This window comes from Porites lutea, chromosome 5 (genome assembly GCF_958299795.1).
Source record: "Porites lutea chromosome 5, jaPorLute2.1, whole genome shotgun sequence".
Lineage (NCBI taxonomy): Eukaryota > Metazoa > Cnidaria > Anthozoa > Scleractinia > Poritidae > Porites > Porites lutea.
The window spans coordinates 13,193,613-13,216,275 of NC_133205.1; the positions used below are offsets into that span (position 1 = coordinate 13,193,613).

At 37.5% G+C, this 22,663-nt stretch overlaps 1 protein-coding gene across 6 annotated transcripts in view; it reads right to left on the reverse strand.

The window, feature by feature from the left end:
- Positions 1-22,663, reverse strand: part of LOC140936332 (semaphorin-1A-like) — a 58,184-nt gene that overhangs the window by 4,186 nt on the left and 31,335 nt on the right. For 5 of the 6 annotated variants that reach the window (XM_073385787.1, XM_073385789.1, XM_073385786.1 and 2 more), the window contains 14 exons: positions 19,253-19,288; positions 17,885-17,996; positions 17,351-17,420; positions 16,743-16,911; positions 15,123-15,250; positions 14,930-15,003; positions 12,132-12,214; positions 10,530-10,565; positions 9,592-9,668; positions 9,015-9,092; positions 2,350-2,402; positions 1,830-2,108; positions 1,335-1,571; positions 132-241 (listed from right to left, as the gene is read on the reverse strand). In XM_073385787.1, the coding sequence (XP_073241888.1) occupies positions 132-241; positions 1,335-1,571; positions 1,830-2,108; positions 2,350-2,402; positions 9,015-9,092; positions 9,592-9,668; positions 10,530-10,565; positions 12,132-12,214; positions 14,930-15,003; positions 15,123-15,250; positions 16,743-16,911; positions 17,351-17,420; positions 17,885-17,996; positions 19,253-19,288 (1,542 nt within the window). The remainder of the gene's footprint in view (positions 1-131; positions 242-1,334; positions 1,572-1,829; positions 2,109-2,349; positions 2,403-9,014; positions 9,093-9,591; positions 9,669-10,529; positions 10,566-12,131; positions 12,215-14,929; positions 15,004-15,122; positions 15,251-16,742; positions 16,912-17,350; positions 17,421-17,884; positions 17,997-19,252; positions 19,289-22,663) is intronic. The other variant, XM_073385788.1, reaches the window with a different exon arrangement.

The following is a 22,663-nucleotide window of genomic DNA, read 5'->3' on the forward strand; positions in this document are numbered from 1 at the left end:
AACAACAGCACCATTCTGCTGAAACGAGTTAAAACAAATATGATGAGTATTCATAAAAATGAATTATATACCTAATAAGTACACGGCACAATAACTGAACAAACACATTAAAAGTATATATACATACGCACCACATTTTTTATTCTGCCAGTCAGGGATATAAATTCTTGCGACTTTTCATCAGAAAGTGAAGAACTCCATTGTTCATTAGTTAGTCTCAAATCCGCTTCGACCTGTTTATCTGTCAAAAATTGAAGACTAGAGTTATTGCGAAAAATAAAAACAAAAAACACGTGGCCCACAAATAACCAAAGACTAAATAACAATTATTACTGGTTAAAAATTTCTGTCCAGACATCACGAGACTGATGTACATCAGGTTTATCTTCGGATGTTTTGGGATCAAACGGTCGACGATTGAAAACGTATGAACCTGTTCTCCTTTTCTCACAAATGAGAGTCTCTATCGAAGACGCAATTGAAGGTTAATAACCATGGAAGTATAGACTTACTTATCCATGTAAATAAAGTAATAATCAACTTTATACATTCCGACTCTGACCCATGACTAGGTAACTCACATGACTTCTATCACAAACTTTTTAAGTAAATGAATGGTGAACGGAAAAACCGTTACGGATGCATGACACTTGCAGTTCGATAGCTGATAGAATGATATTTGCAATAAATTATCAACCAGTGTAATGAACGTCTTTGAAGATACAGGTGTATAACTCTCCTATAGTGTTCAGAAAACCGTTTTTGTTACACCGTTATAACGGTTTTCTGAACTCTGAAGTAGGGTTATACACCCGAAACGTCTATTTCTTCAAAGGCATTCATGACACTGTTTTATAACTATTTTGTAGTTAGTATCACCCAATCAGCTATTTAGACAAATGTTGGCAGGCTCTGTAACAAACTTGCAATAGAGAGCTTTAAATTCTAATGACGAGAACGACTACGAGTACGAGATTTTCTCAAAGTTTTAGCATTTTGCAATCGGGAGAGGTCTTAACCTCCTTCAATAACGATAACAGTGCTAAATTTTCTGGTGAAAAAAGGTACAATGAAGAATTCCGGGGTGTCTATTTTTGACAATACAGGAAAAAACTTTAAATCAAATCCCGTACTCGTAGTCGTTCTCGTCCTCGAATCTAAAGGTCTTTATTAGGACTGTACCATGTATTGCAATTAAGTTTGTGATCATCAACTTGTCGAATTTTACAAAAGGAATTTACAACCAAGCGATAGCTTTTTTTTAATCTCGTGTGGCAAACAGACGTTGGTAAAATTGTCGACAGTAGCAGTGTAAGCTGTCAGCAGTTACATACCCTCTATACGGACGGTCTCACCAAATGATGAGCCAAACTCATTCTCTGCTACACAAAAGTATGATCGCTGACCCGAGTCTGCGCCGATTTGAGTTTGATGTGCGTTTATCACGTACTTGGTTTCTCCAATCAGTTTGTAGATAGAAACACGCGGAGTTGGCAGACCAGTCGCATTACACACAAATAACGATGTCTGATTGACTTTAATGAGGGCAGATGCGATAACTGGCAAAATTCCTAGAAGCAGCAAAGAAGACAGTTCTCAAAAATACTATCCTTCAACTGATAAGAAAATTATGGATTTCACTGGACACAAAACAAAAGAGTATAGTGTGAAAGGACAGAATGCTCTGGAGACCAAACCATGATAGTTTGGCCTGGGGTAACCTATCACGTTATTCATAATTATTTTGGGTCTTTGTTATCTAATGAGTTCCAAACTATTTGAGTAGTCCTTACTTCTTCTACCGTAGCACATTGCAGCCTTTTACTTACCTCTGATATTTATAGCACAAGAAGAAGTGCCCATCTTATTAGCAACAAAACACCGATAAACCCCAACGTGACTTATTCCGAAGTTACTTATTTCCAGCTGTCCTTGATCAGAACTTCTCCCTGGCAAGACGTTGTAATATGAACGACCAGTTACAAGTTCAGAATCTTTTGTCCACTTAGTTATCGTAGGAAGTGGTACACCACGTTCTCCTTGACAGCTAAGGCTCGTAATCCCTCCTACTTGTTCACGAGTAACTATCACTGAGCATGTTGGAGGCTCTTAATAAGAAAAAGAACAAAAGCAACCTTATTAATGGTTCACCTCTAAAAGTGGTACCATTACTTTCAATAAATTATACTCACTCCTCTGTACGCGGCATCTACAAGACAGTTACGCTAACTGTGAGGAAACTGTTACATATTTTGAGTGATAATAATGAAAGTGTTTCTTGTGTTTGTCCATTGGTATGCTTCGGTCAGACACACACAAACTAGCTAACGTAAACAAAGGATAGTATACCTTCAAGACAGACTTTTGAAAAGTTTCCTTGAACAATGTCTTGTGCCCAGTAACTGTTCAAAGGAAAATCAAACGCTGTCAGGCCATAAGGAAAACAACACTAACTACTGTAAACCTCCTGTAATAAACCCCTCTATACATACGACCCCCAAAATCGCAAGTCAAAAAAGCCTCATATCAAAAAGGAATCCTCAAAATTATAGTCAAAAAAGAGAAAGAATGGCGGTTCCAATACTGTTGGGCGCTTTAGGTAAGTTCAGTGCATCACTGGCCGCTGTATTTCTTTTCACATCTACAACGCCATTCATTTTTATCATCTCATTTAAAGATAAACACTCAACAGATCGAGGAAGGTTTGTGTCTATTCACCAACAAAAATCCATCAGCCACACCGTGCACGATTACTTAACGAAAGCCTCGGCTTTTAATAAGAAAACCCTACTAATTAGATCTATTTACAGATATCAGTACGTTTACAAAGCTCAGTTCCAACAACAACAACTGCAGTAAAAAAAACCTACACAGAGAAGAGAAATACTCAAGAAAGAACACGCGCGAGATTTTTCTTTTCTCCTTTTTTTTAACTTGCCAGTGTAGATATAGAGGATATCACATGGCCGCTTAGAGATAGGGCCATTTAATGTTCTACTCGTATATTATATAAACACTAATGAAATACCAAACCATTTCACTTAAACAGTTTTTTCCCTGCTAAAAGGCGCGATTTATTATGTAGCCATAGCAACGGTGATCTTTTCACATTATTTTCACGTGTGAAGATATCATGTTTTCGCGCGAAAGCTCACCTGGTATTTCATTGCATACTGTGCATATACTGTATATATTTAGTATACACCTGTTTCAATTCAGGTTGCTCCCGTGAACCATGTTTCAAAGCCTTAGTGCACTATGGTAAACCCTTTTGTAGTGGGAAGTTTAATCTTGTTCACGTTCATTGAAATAATGGTGACCATTTGCGAAAAGGCGTTTAAGAGAGCTTTCAAGTCCAGTGGCTGCTAAAATTCTTAAGCATGAACGAGCTGAAAATTTTCATTTTTAAAATCTCATAGTAAAAAATTACTTATTACAAATTATTTCTTTTAACAACATTAAATGAATAGGCCCGCCTGATTAAGCTGCGTTTTTGCATGGGCCAGAATGCTGGTTATTTCAATAAATCAAATCAACGCTATTCTTCTTTTTTTTATTCAGTTTTAAAAAAATTGCCTTAAAAATAGATCAACACGTAATGTTAAGTTACTTATTGTTGTTCAACAAACGCCTTGAATTTTATTTGATATTTTTTTGACTCCATCAAAATTCCCACGTGCACGGAACCAAGCAAACTAGTTGAAAATTTGCAGCATTTGCATATTACCACAGAGAAAAACCTAACCTCAAATCACTGTCTTAAATTAAAAAGCCTAGGATTCAGTGTTTTGAAATACATTGTCTTAACGTTCTGCTGACATAGCATAGAAGCGTCAGCAGCGTTTGCTTTCTACGTTTCTAGGCTCGTTGCGGGCACATTATAACCATAATTGAAAGAAATGTATACTAAAACAGTGGATAGTGTTTTTCCAAGCTCTGATTGGCTACTCAATCAGTGAATATCCTGCAATATACTGACGCAAATCTCGCAGTTGACCATTTTAAAGGGGCTGTGTCACGGCAGTCCAGTTTATTTTGTTTAATTTTGCCAATTACTCGCCCTCAATCGCTATGGAACTTAAAGTAACCAAAGAAATTGCAGGTAAATGACAAAAACAGAGATCCAAGACAAACAAATATGTCTCCTGAGCGTTATTTTTGAAGTTGCAAGCAGCACGCACTTAACCATTTTTTCATTAACTGCGAAATGTCTCCCTGTTTATATAGAGGAATAAAAATCTCGCACTTCACCATTTTTCGTTAACTGCAAAATTTCTCTCTGTTACAATGAAGAAACACAAATCTCGCAGTTAACCACATATCATTAACTGCGAAATGTCTCTCTGTTTATGTGAAGGAACAGAAATCTCGCAGTTAACCATTTTCGTTAACTGCGAAATGTCTCTCTGTTTATGTGAAGAAACAAAAATCTCGCAGTTAACCCCCGGGGGCCCATGTACTTGGGTTTATTTTGGCTGGGTATGTGCCGCTGGCCTCTCAGAGCCCCTACCCCCATTATAGTCTATTCTGTGGCCAATTGTATACACCATTGTCACTTTTGGGCAAATATGTAATTTTGGCGATCCCAGCTTAGTCACTTTCTACTTTTATGAATTGACCCATTTTTTTTAGATTGAATGAAAAACAATTTACTTTTCACCCGCAGTACAAACATTCTGGTACGTTTGGTAATCGTGCGTGTCAATGGAAGAAAAAATTCATATAGTACGATAGCATCTTTAAATGAGCCCATAGAAGCGTTAAAAATGAGGGAAAAAAGAGAATCACCGAAGCAAAGTTTATTTACACTCCACAAATTCGGGACGTTGCCGTACTCACAACATCGTTTTCTCATTTGAGTCTGGAGCACAACAACGACCTGTTACTTTAATCTTTAAAGTTGTTAAGAGGGGGGTCTATTCATCCTTTCTTCAAGCAACTCTGATTACGGATATCATCCCTAAAAGTGCCAAGAATATGCTTCTTACGTTGCCGTACTCACAACATCTTTTTATCATTTGAGTCTGGGGCAAAACAACGCCCTGTTACTTTAATCTTTAACGTTGTGGAGAGGGGGCTCTACTCATCCTTTCTTCAAGCACCTCTGATTACGGATATCATCCCTAAAAGTGCCAAGAATATGCTTCTTACGTTGCCGTACTCACAACATCTTTTTATCATTTGAGTCTGGGGCAAAACAACGCCCTATTACTTTAATCTTTAACGTTGTTGAGAGGGGGCTCTACTCATCCTTTCTTCAAGCAACTCTGATTACGGATATCATCCCTAAAAGTGCCAAGAACATGCTTCTTACAGGTGTCAAAAACCAAGCTATAATGAGAAGACTGAGTTTGAAGACCATCCTCAGGTCTCCAGAGTGCATAAGCAGAGATAAATTGACGGTTATAACTAAGCCTTCTTTACATTCGATCACCAACAAAGGTTGCCAAATTGGGAACTTTTGATTTTATATTGGTTGCCTATTAAATATTTCTCAAATTGCCATGGCAACTGAAACGGTACCAGCTTGCAATGCTGTTACCCATGATTGTCTTCTACAATGTTATTGTGAAAAAAATAGCTGTTGTCCTAATTGAAATAGAACCTCATGATACTTTTCAATTCAGGGTGCCTATTCCAGAATCAGAATAGAAGGCATAATCCCTAGAATTCACTAAATGAATATTTTGTTTTTGCATTCTGTGCAAAGTAGCTTATCGAAATCTACTATCGAAATATTAAGATACTATCAGCATTCCAGTGTTCCAAAAACCACTAGCAAATGACAGTTGCAAGAACTTTGGGGTATTCTTATTTCATGCGATGAGACAAACGCACCCTCAATTAACAGGAACAATTCCAGAAAAAAAATTAAATTGGGTCAACAACTTAATGAAGTGTCATGAAAAAAAGAAAAAAGGCTGATGAAAAAGTCCAAAATGAAATAGATCCTCCCAACGGCCTGACACCCAATGCAAAAATGGCCACCAATTTAAATATTCTTTGTTTACATTAAAAAGAGCCTTGCTAACGATGTTATCAAGATAAAAATTCCAAAGAATGTATTATTTTAAAAGAGGTTACTCGGGGTGATTTTATTAATATGAACGAAAGAATATTAAACTAGTGGCCACTTTCGCATTGGATGTACGATACTATTCATTTCAACCTAGGTGAACAATTTGAAGATTTATTACAGAAAAAGGTCAGCAACTTCAAACTCACAGAGAAATATCTGATAAACATTTCCTAATCATTAATTGGAAACTCTATGGAACAATTTGACGTATTAACCATTCACAAATAAAAAAATTGGTCAACAACTTTAGCAAGAATTATTCACAGGTACCTGGATATCTGTCAATAAAAAAATATTTCTTGTAATGAAAACAATGGTTCTACAGTAGTGATGCCATATTTTCTTGAAGTAGAAGTGCATTCTATAATTTATTCTGTGCAAAATATTTAAAAAGAAACGACTAACTTAACCAGGAGATGTACTTTTTTGTTTCAAGACCTAGTTTTGATAATTAGCAATTATTGAATGAGGCTGAGTAGGATATGAAGAATTCTGCAGATCGAATTTCGCAGTTAATGAAAAATTGTTAACTGCGAGATTTGTCTTCTTCACATAAACAGAGAGAAATCTAGCAGTTAACGAAAAATGGATAACTTCACGTAAACAGAGAGACATTTCTCAGTTAACGAAAATGGTTAACTGCGAGATTTGTGTTCCTTCATATAAACAGAGTGACATTTCGCAGTTAACGAATATGGTTGACTGTGAGATTTCTTTTCCTTCATATAAACAGAGAGAAATTTCGCAGTTACTGAAAACTGGTTAACTGCGAGATTTGTGTTCTTTCATGGAGAAATTTCGCAGTTAACGAAAATGGTTAAGTGCGAGATTTGAGTTTTTTAGTATAAACGGACAGAAATTTCGCTGTTAACGAAAAATTGTCAAGTGTGAGAGTTTTGCTTCTTTCATATATCAGCCGAGAGAAATTTCGCAGTTAACGAAAAATAGTTGAGTGCGAGATTTGTGTTTCTCAGTATAAACAGAGAGAAATTTTGCAGTTAAGGAAAAATGGTTAAGTGCCAGATTTTTTCTTTGATATCAACAGAGACAAATGTCGCAGTGAACAAAAAATGGTTAAGTGCGAGATTTGTATCAGTGTAATTAATATGTATTTAGAGTAAAACTTCGCAATTAAGGTGACTCGACCCAGTTTTTTTGGGGGGGTACCATCCTACTTTGAAGCTCTCTGGTATCCCCACCTTTACTTTTATCGTAAGTCTAACACATAGAATGGATAACATATAGATCAATCTACAATATAACATAAAATTTTTGGCGATCGGAGTAAATGTCACGTGGTTATAATGCCACGCCCCTTTGAGGTCTGAGTCGAAAATCTGCTGTTGCAGGCATTTTTTCGTGAAAATCTCTCGGCTACACATAGCGCGCATTAGTGCCTTGCGCTGAACAGAGTTTCACCAAAATCGCAAAGACCCAATTCGAGAAATTCAGCGGTTTCCAAATTTAGGACATAATTTATGCGAAAATGATAAGCAAACTTTACACGGATTATATCTAATAAACTATGAGATTCATCTCTTTATTTTGGGCATCGTTATAACAGATGGGTCCTTGCAAGTCAGCAAAACGCTTTAGGGCCTTGTAAATGCGCGCGATTTCGAGCAAAGCAAACATATAGAAATTATAGTTTTCGCTATTTGTTGACGTTTGTCAGCGTTTAAGACTCTTTCTCACGAAAAAAGCATTTTCTTAAAAATTCGTAGTTTTTTTTCCTTCAAATTTTTTCACGGCCACAATTGATTAACTAACTACCCGGACACTGAATTTCATGGTCATTGAAAAACTGTGACATTATCTTCTATAAGCCCAAACTTGAGTAAACATTGAAGATTTTTAGCGTTTTGGCTGAGTTTGTGCTTTGGGAGTTGTCTATTGTTTCTAGTCTGTCATTATACAGCATTCTTGTTCAGCACGCGTGCAATGACCGCGCTTGGCTGACTTCCGAATGCTCACCGAGATTTGATAATTTGGTACAGTGAGACAGGCCATCGCGTGATACATAGAGGTTTTAACTGAAAATTTTTTAATCAATTCTCGTGCTTCTTGTACCTTTGCAAAAAAATCAAGAAGTGCTACACACTAAATCTACTTACTATTAAAAAAATATCATTTTTTCATAGGTTTAATGCAAGCCAATAATTAAACCAACTCGTGACGGGAATATCTCGGTGAGCATTCGGAAGTCAGCCAAACGTCTTAAACGCTGACAAACGTCAACAAATAGCGAAAACTATAATTTCTATATGTTTGCTTTGCTCAAAATCGCGCGCATTTACAAGGCCCTAAAGCGTTTTGCTGACTTGCAAGGACCCTTCTGTTATAACGATGCCCAAAATTAAGAGATGAATCTCATAGTTTATTAGATATAATCCGTGTAAAGTTTGCTTATCATTTTCGCATAAATTATGACCTAAATTTGGAAACCGCTGAATTTCTCGAATTGGGTCTTTGCGATTTTGGTGAAACTCTGTTCAGCGCAAGGCACTAATGCGCGCTATGTGTAGCCGAGAGATTTTCACCAGAAATTGCCTGCAACAGCAGATTTTCGACTCAGACCTCAAAGGGGCGTGGCATTATAACCACGTGACATTTACTCCGATCGCCAACAATTTTACGTTATATTGTAGATTGATCTATATGTTATCTATTCTATGTGTTAGACTTACGATAAAAGTAAAGTTGGGGATACCAGAGAGCTTCAAAGTAGGGTGGTAGCCCCCCCAAAAAACTGGGTCGAGTCACCTTAACTAATTGCAAAATTTTGCTTCGTATATGTAAGTAAGAAAAAAACTCGCAATTAATTAATTGCGAAGTTCGACTCCGTATCTACACAGAGTCGTTTATTTGCGAATTTTTGTTTGTCTCTGTAGAGGTACTTAAGTGCAAAATTTCCATTTATCAAATCACCGCATACCTCCCCTCCTTTTCTTCAAATGTTGTACATTTGTTGTTATTCCAACCACAGTAAGGATCCAAACTGGAAACACAAGTCCTAGCAAAATAAAATTAACAATCTTAACTCATAGTTGACGGGTATACTGCAACAAACCGACGTGTTTTTCCTAACAAACGCAAAGAGGAAAATTTCCAGTTAAAACAACTTGACCTTGAAAGTTTAACTATCCTTTAGACATTCACCTTCAAACTGATCATATAGAACAAGATTTTGTTGAGCACTATGGTGACAGGTCAGTGTTCCCAAGGGCTCACAGTAAAAAGGTTTTTCAATGGTTGCTCTATGACTCTTACATGTCCAATAGATCTACTATGAATGCCAGTGAAATTACCTTTGTTTAGCGTTAATCTCAAACCCAGGTTAAGAGGTGCCCTTCTAACGGCAAATGTTGAATATATCTCCGTCCCCATGATTTAATAATGAACACGTAATCTTTTTTAGTACGAGAGGCGTGATAATGTCCCGAGCAGTTAGTGGACAGCAAAGGCTCCGGATTTGACCGCACAATAAGTTAACGTTTTAACAAAAAACTTACCTGCAGCTGACGTATCTATTGCAATGTTCCACAGGAACCTTTACAACATTAGAGCTGCTGCCAATATACACAGCACCCTGATGACAAAACAAACATCATTGCAGTGGAAATACGGATACTACACTGTGTGAAACAAGGCGCTATCATTTATGTTGCAAAGGAATAACTAGTTTCAGACGGGTAACAACACACAGACCACAGTCTGAATCTGCTAATAAACTATTTCTCCGGCAGTAGCTCTACCTTGTCTAGCGGCCATAATTTCACTTAAACAACAAGTTTATATTTTACTTCATAATCCTACGGTCAAAATATTTCGTAACCATTACCTGTACAAGTAACTGCCTAAATGTTTAACACAAAACAGACTCAGAGTATACTTTGTAATGATGAAACGGTTGTTGTATTCACACAATTTTAAAATTTTAAATTTTAAAGTAACAAGGACGTCAAATAAAAGGTCCACTTTTACCACTGGAGCTGTACATTCTGTTTTTGATGTTTGCTTATGACAATGGCCATACAGTATTCCCCAAAACGCTTTTGTTGTCGTGTTCAGTTAGCAAAAAAACTAGCCTGCGAGCAAGCTCTCCTATCTGGGCGAGCGAAGCGAGTCTCGCGAGAACGTGCGTGCGAGCGGCGAAGCCGCAAGCGGCCCCTCGCTCGCGCGTTCTCGCGAGGCTCGCCCAAATAGGAGAGCTTGCTCGCAGGGTAGAAAAAAACTGGCCCGTGTTCTATAAGTGGGATATCTGCACTTTGTAGTTGTACCCAGAGTAGAGGTTCACCCGTCACAAGAAAACAAAGCAGTACGTATGCTACCGTAGTAAGCACGTCCTAACAAGAAGTTTACAAGAGCTCAAGAAAATACTATATGGATATCCTGCATTACACATTTACACAATCACACATTTTTTTTTTAATTGTAACGATTAACTCACCTCAAACAATTTCATTGTATAGATAGGATCTGGTTTCTGCAAATTAAAAGGAACTGATAAGAAGATACTCAAAGCGAGTTTAACTGGGCTGCCGTATTTAACCTTGTTGCCGACCACCCCGTGACATAGAAGGACAAATCTGTGACTTAAAGATCTTTAGACAACCATATCGAGACCGACTATTTGTCGGAAACCCTTTCCGACAACCTAGAATTATTGTACTGCATGAAAACGATACGTTTACCATAACAGACAGCGAACAGCTTCTAAGAGAAAACAACCCACTATAAAACCCAACACCATCAAAAGGTGTTAAAGCGAGCTGTGAACTTCAAAGTCTATCCATATTCGCTAATGCTAACATCAATCGTGCTTGTTCAGTTGTTGAATAGGCAGAAACACAGAAATTAGGAGAAGCATAACACTCCATCACGCACAAATTTAATGATACAGATACAAACAAAAGCAAAATTCTGGGCCGCATTGAGAACTGCAAGCTCTAGGATGCTAAGTCACGAAACCTTGTACTAGCAAGTAACTTGCTCAGTATTCGTTTTCTCTCAAGTTGGTATTTGAAGCTCCCGGTACGGTGAAGCTTTGCGTTCTCGAAGCTTCGCCGCTTATTTACCCCCTCGCCAATGAGACTATGAGATGAACTTGTGTGCGAAATTCTCAAAGTTCCGGTTTTCGTCGGACGAGTCTTCTTTATCCTTATCCGAAAATTAGACCGCCAAAAGGCGTGTGTTGCTTGCATTAAAGACCGAAAAACAGACTGTGAAGATGGACAAATATGCTTTATGGATCACGCAACGCCCTCTGGGTTACTGGGATTTTAATTGATCGGTTTCATTTTTTCCACAATTATCTTCCCATTTTATAAACTAGGCGTGCTACGCACCCCAGTTAACAAGCCAGTATGACCAACAAATGAAGCAAGTATTTAAAAGTATTTTACTGCCTTGGATTTAAAAATTTACTGAATATTAATCTTATTGCATGAGAGCAATCCAATATAGTAAATAGTAAACGCAGTGCAAAAAGGAGGAAATATAATGCAAAACAGGGAAATAAATTGACATATCTCAAAGACTGGAACACTGTGATTGGTTAATAAACAATAGAAATAAGAACCAATAGGCTACTTGCGAGTTTCAACCCCCCCCCCCCCCCCCCCACTTTCAAAATGAGGGCAAGTGCAAAACCTTTCTTATGAAAATGAGTTTTATTTGCATGAGAATCAAATCGAATGAAAAATTATTTCCATATCACAGACTGAGCACTTAACCTTGTTTTGATACAGAGGCTCGGGGGAACTCGGAAATGGCCTGTTAGGTACTGCAATGTGCTAGCGTATACCTTGAAAATTGCGAGTGGAAAAATGGCCGGTGTACAAAGCCGATTTTCTGTCCCGTGATAGAAAATACCATAGAGGAATTGAAAAAAATTTTCAAAAACGAAAACAAGAGGAAGAACAAGAAGTAAAGGGTGCGCATTTTCCGCGCAAACTGATGGTTACGAACCTGCCGACCTAAACAAACTGCTAGAGGGCTTCTATTCAATAAACACTGGTCTTTTTTCCTCCTAGAAGTCTACGAAACAAACCTCAAAAACTTGGATCTGTTCCAAAATCACTGGATTATAATCACCGGATACGTTGTTAAATACTTTGAAGACAGTCCCATTATCTAAAGAAAAGCAAAATTACGTGTGTAAGTGTACAAATTTTAAAATTAAATCAGTTTACCATATCTACAAAGTAAGTCATTTCTCTCAGAAAAACCTAACACACTATAAGTGAAAACTGCCGGACTATTCTACTTACACTATAAATTGTATTGCGGGTGACATGAGGAGCCCGTAATCCTTATCTCCGGGTAGTTATTTCGCATGCGTCGAATGCATGTAGTCAGCATTCGTTTGGACTTCCACTAAGGATGAATGGAATGCACAGAATGCAATATGATCAGGCGCGTTTGGACCTTCTATCACTCGTAATCTGATCACGCGTGTTTTGACCATCTGTCACGTGAAACTTACGCAAAGCGCAGCGTTGGAGCAAAAGCGTCCTGACCAGTTCGATCGTTGTCGCTAGCACTCCGTAACCTTTGGTTATTACTAGTTATAAAGACCTGAAAGAATGACCCACCGAAAGTAACGGACACAAACTTTATCCCATTACATTGCAGTCTTAGAAGTTCCCAGTTTTTGGGAAACCATTCAAAGCAGCGACCCCTAAAGGCTGCTAACGACTATCACAAATCAACAGTACGCCATAACAGCAGCAATCAATGTTACCACATTATACGCGACAACTGGTCTACTTGGAAAGTTTTCTTGGCGAGCTTATAAGTCACAGCTACCGTGAAAATATACTGCTGCCATTCCTATGATGGTCAATGCCACTACACTGAAATAGCGCCGTACATTTTGCAGGACCATTAAATCGTCGTTTCGTTTTGAGAGAATAAACAAAGCTGACCGTGATTTCTCGAATTGGCAAATTTTATCTTTTGTTTGCCCCCTGAAATACCACGTGACATTGCTTTTCTCCCATCATTCCTAAAGGGCGTGCATAGTTGGCGGGTATCGTGAATAAGGTCTATTTTTCATAACCAACTGGCGCTTACCATATTTGGAAGGTGCGAGCAACATACCACCGATTCGATGGTATATTTGATTGGAAACAAGGTTGATCGATGGTAAATTTGCCCGCAAAAGAGGCTGCTTGGACAATAGTGGACTTAAAAAAAAATTGCACTCCGGGTATCCGAAGAATGGGATGCCCAGGGGGCACTCGCTCAGGATTTACGCGCGCTTTTCGGTCAAAAAGAGAACTTCACTGTATATATTTCTCGGGAAAAAGGCGATCGTTGTTACATACAAAGACGGAACAAGGATCTTTTTTTCTCATCACAATCTTTTTCTAGGAAAACTTAAGGAAAAATTGGCCCGAAAAGCGCGCGTAGATACTGATGCAAGTATATGAGATCATGCTCATGCCCCCTGGGCATCCCATAATACTCCTAATATCATAGGTGACGAATAACTCCTTAATTTTGGCGCGAAATTTCAGCGTCAGTTGTAATTTCACATGTGAAATTACAAAATTGTCATGGCAACCTTCCGTACGTCTCAGTGTCAAGATGGCGACGAAGTTTCAGCTGAAGTTTTAAAATGCCGTGAATGAAGATGTCAGGGCACAAAAAGACGCTTTAGAAAACCTGAATAGACAAGAGAACATCAAGAAGGATTCTAACAGGTATTTTGCCGAAAAATTCTGAACTTTATAAGCCAAATTTAAGGTCGAAAAATTTGAGAGAGAGGAGTTCTCGATCGATACGACCCAGGATAAACATGACAAAAATCCAAGATTGCTAACGTAAGTCGTCACCCATGATATTAATAGGTAGTCAAATGGTATACTCGTGAAATTAGGGAATAATTTCACTTGCGTTTTGTCCAAATCCTAATAATTTAGGATTTGGACAAAACGCAAGTGAAATTATTCCCTAATTTCACTCGTCACCATTTGATTACACATACTTACATCCAATTAATTCAATATGGCCGCCGTGTCGGTAAAAAGGTCTATTGCATGCGCAAAACATATTGCTCGATTAACATTATCTATTTTTTTTTCTTAAGGCGAACTATCTTTAAAAAAGAAAAACATCTCTCTTGAAACTATGCCAAGAAACGGTATGCCAAAATTTTGAACAAAACCTTCGAGAAGGTAAGCTTTTCAAGAACTAAAAAATTTTCTTGAATGAGTAATAAAACAATTACAGTCGACTCTCGATAACTCGAACCTTCTAGGGAAATCGAAAAAATTCGAGTTATCGGGAGTTCGGGGCAATTAACCTAAAGTAAGGAAATAAGCAAATGGATGGAGAGGGAACACAAGTAACATGTGCGCTTCTCTTCAAGGGCAGCAAGAGATATAAATTGATATTTTGGAAAAGGAATTGACCAACAAAGCTTGATTAGTGTACAGGGATGGACACTGAATTTGAACTGGAATGACATAAAAGTAAAGACAAAGAATTTAAACGGTTGCCTTAAAAAAAAATCGGTATTACGGAATGTTTTTGTTTTCAAATTCGTCACGCGGTTAAAACATGGTTCGAGTTATCGAGGGTAAAGTTATATACAAACGATCTGAAGGGAAACAACAATTACTTCGAGTTAGCGGAAGGTTCGAGTTACCGAGAGTAAAGTAACAGTAAATGTATGAAGGAAATCCAGGAGAAATCGACGGCTTTGGTTTGAGTTAACGCGAGGTTCGAGTCATTGGGCATCAACTGTATTGAACTGAATTCAACATTCGTTGGTTTTCGTTTCAGAGGCTGTCATAACATTCCCCTTGATCGGCCAATAATATTGTTCAATATACAGGTTACCTGTAGCAACAAACATGACAGGAATAACAGCTCCACTTCCGCCCTTAACGTAATCCACTACAATTCCAGTAAATCTGCAATCAACAGGAATTAATTTCACCACAAAAAGGAAACATTCACACAACGCTACAGTACATCGGCACATACAGAACACAAAGTACAGTTTTCTTGTTTTTGTATTTTCAGTGAGTACCTTGTTTGAGCTCTAGTAAATAGAGGGGTCTGGCGGCTTGACGTCAGTGTTTCAGCAAGCAGAGGATGAAGTTCAGCAAAAACAATGCTGTCCAACGAGTAACTTTTGGTGTCCAGGTTTTTATCACACTACAACAAATAAATTAAGCATCATTAGCACCATAATAACTATTCTTTGCAGCAGGATTCACCCTGTTTACATTACTTCAATAACTTGTAGCGGAGAATGGTGGGGCTCGTCAGTTACAACAGACGTATTTTTGGCTCAGAGAATTATCTGGATTTTCAGGCCACAGTGTACATCGTGGTAAATTCAAGCCAAGTAAATCACATGTAGAGTTCACATGACGTCTGGCAGCATAAAGTCATTCAGAATGAGGACTGTTACAGCAAGTTGGTAGAGCAGTAGAAAATGGCGGAACATTTCAGTCACACGTTATTCGAAGAAACAGCCGAACAACTGCCTAAAAACATAGGAAAACTGCTGTCAAGTTGATGGATGGCATCTGCTATTTGAATAATATCTGCTAGACTAAACAACCCTTTGGACCGTACCCTGAAATTATCGAGGAACGGGCAAACAAAGAAAGAGAGGAACTTAACATAGCTCGAGGTAAGCATGTTTTAGGTATTATTTTGAACTAGGAACTATTTTGAATAAATAATAAAACAATTATTGGATTTGGCTTGCATATGGTCTGAAGAATTATACAGATCTCGGATTATCCGCCGAAGCCGATAACACCCTCCTCTATCTCCATAATTCTTCAGGTCATCAGCCACATTCAATAATTATTACTACAGTGGAATCCCGTTAATACGGTCACCAATGGGCCAAAAAAAATTGGCCGTATTACCGGGGCAGGGTCAAATTTCATGACTTCAGGACTGAGATTTCTGACGAGTGGCCATATTAACGGGGTGAAATTGTAAAAGGTTCCACTGTTTGGAATTTTAAAATGTGGCCGTTCGCCGTACTAACGGGTTACCGTATTAACGAGGGTTTTTTTACAAGACAATATATGGCCGTTTTGCCGTGCCAAAAAAAGCTGCCGTAATAACGAGGTGATCGTATTACCGAGGTGGCCGTAAGGAGGGGGTTTCACAGTAATTTATTTTGGGTGGGTGGAGTTACATATTCTACGAAAAAAAAAAACACATTAAAAAAAATAAAGAATGTCAAATGGCCCATAAATAGCCATCTTAGAAAAACAAATGTCAGCTTTTATTGACTGAATTGTGACCAAAAAAAGACAACTCTTTTGTTTGGATCAGGTCTTTACCATAGAGAATAGTACAGCACAATAGCATGAAAATATCATGAACCGCTTTATTCCATCCCTTTATTCTATGCCAGAGCTCAATTTAACGGAAAACAAAGAAATTTAAATCTGTTTGTTATTAGCTTGTTAGACTTCACTTTTACTGACAGAGACAACCCTGGAAAAGACGATGACTACCCTGAATCATAATTTAGACAAATCTAGAATACATATCAGTGTATAACTAATCACAGCACCAACACCAAGAATGTCTTGAGACAAACTCAGAAACAACCAAACGTTGTGAAAAACTAAATTATATCAATAACTGTAGTGTCACTTGGTATCTCAAATCTCACCTTTGGCCTACCAGGAACTTTTGACAAGTTGACAGGAGACACTGGCTGCCAACATGGGGGACCTCGCTGCCGTTCAGATTTATCTTCCAAGTACTGGCTGTCATCAAATAACTTTACAAGAGACTTCATGCTGTACCTGCAAACAGCTGAGCTAGGTATCCCTACTAGACTAAATAACACACAGTAACCACTTGGTTAATCCTTTATGCGGTTGATATTATCCACCACTGACTAGCTATCAAGAAGTTAACAAACAAAGGACTCTAGTTGTATTGATTTACAACAGGCCACTGAAGTCACAAAGATTCGACGTTTTCACTCATTACCTTAGCAGCAGACATCGTCATATTGTAAAAATATTTACATATTATTTTTATACTTTTTTAGAACTGTCAATTTGTACAGGGAGAAACTGCTGACTTCAGAGGCCCATTTTCAAACTATCTTGAATGAAATCAACTGTGTTCGGGATTTAAAGAAGCAGCAAAGAATGTTTTTTCCTTGGTTCATCGTGCTTGCATTTAAGATAATTTAGGAATGAAGTCCTCTGCCAAGAAGGCCTCACAGAAATAATTTCGATGACTTACGTGAAATAAATAAAAACTTACTCTGGTGTAGTAAAGATTCCGTAAATGTAGTCCTCATTTGTTTTAGGATCAGTAGCCTTGATAGCTGCTTCTGTAAATTAAAATGAATAACAGAAGCTGTATACATTGGTGGAAACTCAGTCTTAAGTGTATGTGCCAACAAAACGTCATTGGGAAATTGAATCAATTAGAATTTTACTGTTTATTTGCAGAAAACTGTTATTACATTAATTGACTATATTACCAGTATTCAGAGGGAAAAACTAATTCGTTCAAGTTATCCTAGTGTCAATAATGCAGGGTTCATGTTACTGAACAGGCATGATACATCCATTTAACACACATTAAATATCTGATAAAAAGTATCTTGGACATGTTGAAAATCTATTTCCCTCTGTTATGAGTTATGGTAATGCATGGAAATGAGTTTAAAACAAATTAAGGGAAATATAAATTAAACTAAGGATAAAATTGAATCACAACAGATTCCCTAACTACACAGAAAGTAACAGTTAAAGTAATTAAAGATACTGCATAATTAGCAAAACAACTTACGTATCTCATCAAAATCAAACGGTATGTTTCCAGGAACTAAGCATCTTACTCTAGTTTTGACAAATGATGTAAATTTATTTTTAAGAACGCCCAACACTCCACCCTCATCATACTGAAATGCAAAGGAAACCGTTAAAATGTTGTTAAACTAGAAATATCTTAAATAAACGATAGGGTTACGATAGGGTTAGATGTCAAACAGATATTTAGAATAGGGCATGTCATTGAAAGATTTTCAGCAAAAAGTGGGCAAGTAACTTTGGGCCTTTCTGATTTTTTTCAAATTAAGCCAATTATTGGGACATCACTGGGATGCTCTGGGGCAGCAAATAAAGTTGCGTATTTATTGTTACAGTCAAATCCCGTTAATACGGACACTGAAGGAGCCATACAAAGGGTTCATATTAACGGGGTGTCCGCATTAAGCAGGTCTGAAGGAAACACTGAAAAACGGTTCTCTGCATACATCCACAACTAGTTTGATGCATGAAAATAGTAGGGAACATCGAAATGCTGTCAACTGAAGAAATTTTACCTTCAAGCCGAAAAGGTTTCTTATAATAATAATACAGTTGATACTAAAATATCCGCATTTTCGAGGTTAACTTTCTATGAGAACTGATCTGTTCATTGGCCAAGAAACAAGTGTCCGTTGTCCGCATTAACGGGTGTCCATATTAAGCGGGATGAAATTAGAGAAAATGAAACGGCTTTCTTTCCCCAGGCACAAAGCAAACTGTCTGTAATAACAAGGTGTCCGTATTAAGAGGGTGTCCGTTAAATGGGGTTTGACTCTACCATGTTTGCTTTGTTTTGGAGAAACAAAGCAAAGACACTTAACGAACGGTACGTTCTCTTAAAGAAAGCAAAAGAAAATAATTATATCCTGACCTAAATATTAACTCTGTATTTTAAAACATTACTCAATAAATATTTATGATAATTGTCTAACAGAATATCCAATATCTATCAGTTGCCACTAATTTGTTGAACTGATTTGGTTGGATGTGTTGCACTAAAAACATCTCAGTTTGTCACTTTTCTTGTCTGTCAGTATTTCACATTCAAAAAATATATTCAGAGAACTAAATCTAATCATCATAAAATTATCTTATTATTTTATCACCATCATTTGTTTCACCCTAGTTGAGTCTGTGAAAGAAACCTTTCATAATAGTGTCTCCATTCAAATGAAACTGATTAGCATTGAATTGCCTTTCATGTGAAACATTTTTTTATTAGAGTGTTTCACTTTTACATGTTATGCCTTCACTTCATACAATATTATTTATTCTATATCCAGATTGATTGCATTCAAATGCACCTTAAAATAAAAAAAAACACCCATGTACTGATATTGCTACAAACCTGACAAACTCTAGCAACTCTTGAGTAAACTATTTGCTGTGAGAGGAAGCAATTCACACAAAAGTAGTTTAAAAACTAACGAAAAAAGCACACCTACCTGCACATAGTCTCTGGGGTGTCATGGAAAAAATTATGCCACTAAGAAAATAAGTACTTATGAAAATATCAGTGTATATAATTCAAGTTGAAAGGATGATGGACAAAAAGTGAAAGCGAAATCAGTTTGTTCAGTGCCTGTTCAACTGTGTAAGTAGGATCTGCCCTAAACACAACTGGCATCTTATTTTAAAAATTTCATTTTAATGACTTTAAACATTTTTCAACAAGTTCAATACTACTGGGCAATCTATTGAGACAGTTTCACGATTTGATTTAACAAAATGTTGCCTGCAAAATGAATAATGAACAAAATATTGAAACCAATAATTTGCGGAACCTACGCGAGAACCTTAAATAAAACAAAAATAAATTTATAAATAAATACATGCACCTGAATATAGCGTAAAACCGTTTCCAGGGTATGGATTTCTTCTCACTGTTTTAAACTGATCAAGATACCGAGCATAGTATGGGCACTAGTCTACCCACAGGTAGCCCGACATATTAAAGCTGATGTTCCCAAATACACATAATGGTATTTTATCAAGCTTTACCTTTAGGGAATTTAATTCCAAGTCATAAATCTGCAAAACTATCATGGAAACGATGTAAACCCGCGGTTTATACCTCATCACACGAGGGTTGGAAGAGATGTTTCGGAAGCTCGAGTTCTCTCAGTCTGCTTTCATTTTTTGTATAAAAGATGTTTCCACGAGTCACGTCGTAGATTTCTTTTTACCACTATTAGAAATTTAAATCGTCCAAGAGGTGTTTCTTTTTCAAACAGTAGTTAAATCGGCTTTGCGCGAAAGGACTTCCATAATGTTAAAGTGGCTCGATACAGTTTTTCAAGGTCAATACCTCCCAAGTTTGAGCATAAACTACGCCGCCATAAACAAAGATTTGGAAAAATTGCCACCACAGTTCTATTAGAGAAAGATGAAAATTCGTTAATTTTTTATCTGAAGATTCGTCATTACAAGTAAAGGCCTCTCATTAAAAGATGTTATTGTCATGTTCAAGGTATTGTCTCCAAGTTTCATTTTCACGTGAACAGCAGTAACTAACAATGCATTTGAAACATGCAAAAACGCTAGCTATTGTTGTGCACGAAAATATGGAACTTGGAGACAATACCCTGAATAATGAGAGGCTCTCACTTGTAAACACAAAATTTCTGACAAAATATTAGCGAATTGTAGCCCTATTTTACTACCTTAAAATATATCAATAATCTTGAAACTTTAAGGTCATATAAAAGGAATGTCAATCTCAAGAATCTTAAATTTTTTAAAAAATCTATCGAGCGGTTTAAAAATTATTCGCTTATTTGTTCCAAGTAGACCAAAATGTTTACAAACCACTAACAAGAGGGCCTCGATACATACTAATCAAATCCTTCTTTCTACCAATCGGCTGGAGCTATCTCCGTGGTCTTTCACACACGTTTTTATAAAGATTGAAACTTCTATGAGGTGAAATTGTATGTCAAAAGCGCTTCGTTTTCTACAGATAACAGCTGAACATCAAGATTGTCCATTTTTTACCGTATTTCTAACCATAAAAACTTTATCCCAAAATATCTAGATAACGCTCTTAGAGATTTCGCTTAAACTTTACGAACATCGACGCGGCTATTGGAGGAAAAAGCTCCCGTAAACGATTGTGGAAGCACAGTTCCCAATGCCGAAAAATACTGCTGCAAGTAAAATAGGTAATAGCGTCATTTCGTTGCTATGACAACTCCGATGTCACTGCAACCTTGATCATAACAAATTTTCATCTTTATCTCATACAACTGAGGTGGCAATTTTTCCAAATCTTTGTTTATGGCGACGTAGTTTATGCTCAAACTTGGGAGGTATTGACCCTGAAAAATTGTATCGAGCCACCTTAACACATAAAATTTTAATATTCTCAATTTGCTTTTCAAAGCTGGTTCCCTTAACTGGGTGGTTAAGGTCGCAACACGTGAGGCGTGTTGCTCGCGAAAGAGTGTGTGCTCCAACTCGGTCACTGGAAATTTTTATATTTCTTCTTCTTCTGCTAAGCCACAGAAATAAAAAAATACCATTTGTTTTTTAAAAGAGCCATAATATATGATGGATAGGATATATACAACATCGGAACCAAACGCAATCACCAACAGCATTTCAAGTCTATTCATACACTAGCAAGAGACTATAAAGGGGACAGAGAGGGCATCCCCCATATACACCCTATTCCATAGGTAATTCGTCTCGAGTTATTTTTAATACCACAGATCTCAAGGGGGATTAGACAACAGCCAATCACATAGCGCGAATGTGTTCCGCGTGGATGACCCACGCTGAGAGCCACGCGTCCTTCATGAAACGACGCAGAACAAAATGGGGGAAGACGCGGAGAGCGATTTTGCTATTCCTTTTGTCGACGAAAACGACTACAGCGAGATTTCTGCGAAAGCTGTGTCAGCGAAACCGAAATTAAAAAAGAATCACCCTTCCCCTCTTGTATAGAGCTAACAGTAGAGCAGGGAAATCCTTAACACACTGAATATTCTCTCAGGATCATTTATAATTTACAGTTTGAAGAGAGCTATTTCTGGTTTGATGTTTATTTTTTTCAGTCTTTATAGCGATTATTACTACCCACTTACTTTGTCAATTGTAGGCGAACCCTCCTAAAGCTGAATTTCAAGGGACCATATTCAAGCTCAGGAAGAGAAATAAAATTTCGTCGTTGCTTATTTACGTCCTCCATAAAACGCGAAATTAGGCATTTTCACGTCGTAGTCGTGCAAAAACGGGAAAGAAATGAACAAAAAAGTGTGTTGCACGTGCGAAGTTGTTGTTTTGCTAATTAAACCTATTGTTTTTTTGACGTTCTAGCTGTCGTCCGCGTCGTTGGATCTTAAACGCCCTAAATTGTACAAACGACCGGTTTCAATAGACCGGCGAAACTTCTCATTTTATTAAAGCACTGAGGTTACGACAACTTCGAGTTAAACTGATTTCACGGGTTGTCAAAGAGTCCAGCGATTCCTTTTTCCCAGCTGAGCGACGACTCATTTCGCTTCAATATTCAGGAATGCTCTCGATCTTTTTACGCTTTCATTGCCTCTCGCCCGACATGTTTTGCACGGCGTTTGGTCATGCGAAACCTCCACGAAACATCCACGCCCCGCGCGAGGTAACTTTATCCCGATTCTAAAAATAACTCGAGACGAATTACCTATGGAATAGGGTGTATATGGGGGATGCCCTCTCTGTCCCCTTTATAGTCTCTTGACACTAGGTATCTTAGTAAAAAAAGTATAGTCTTAATTAAGTC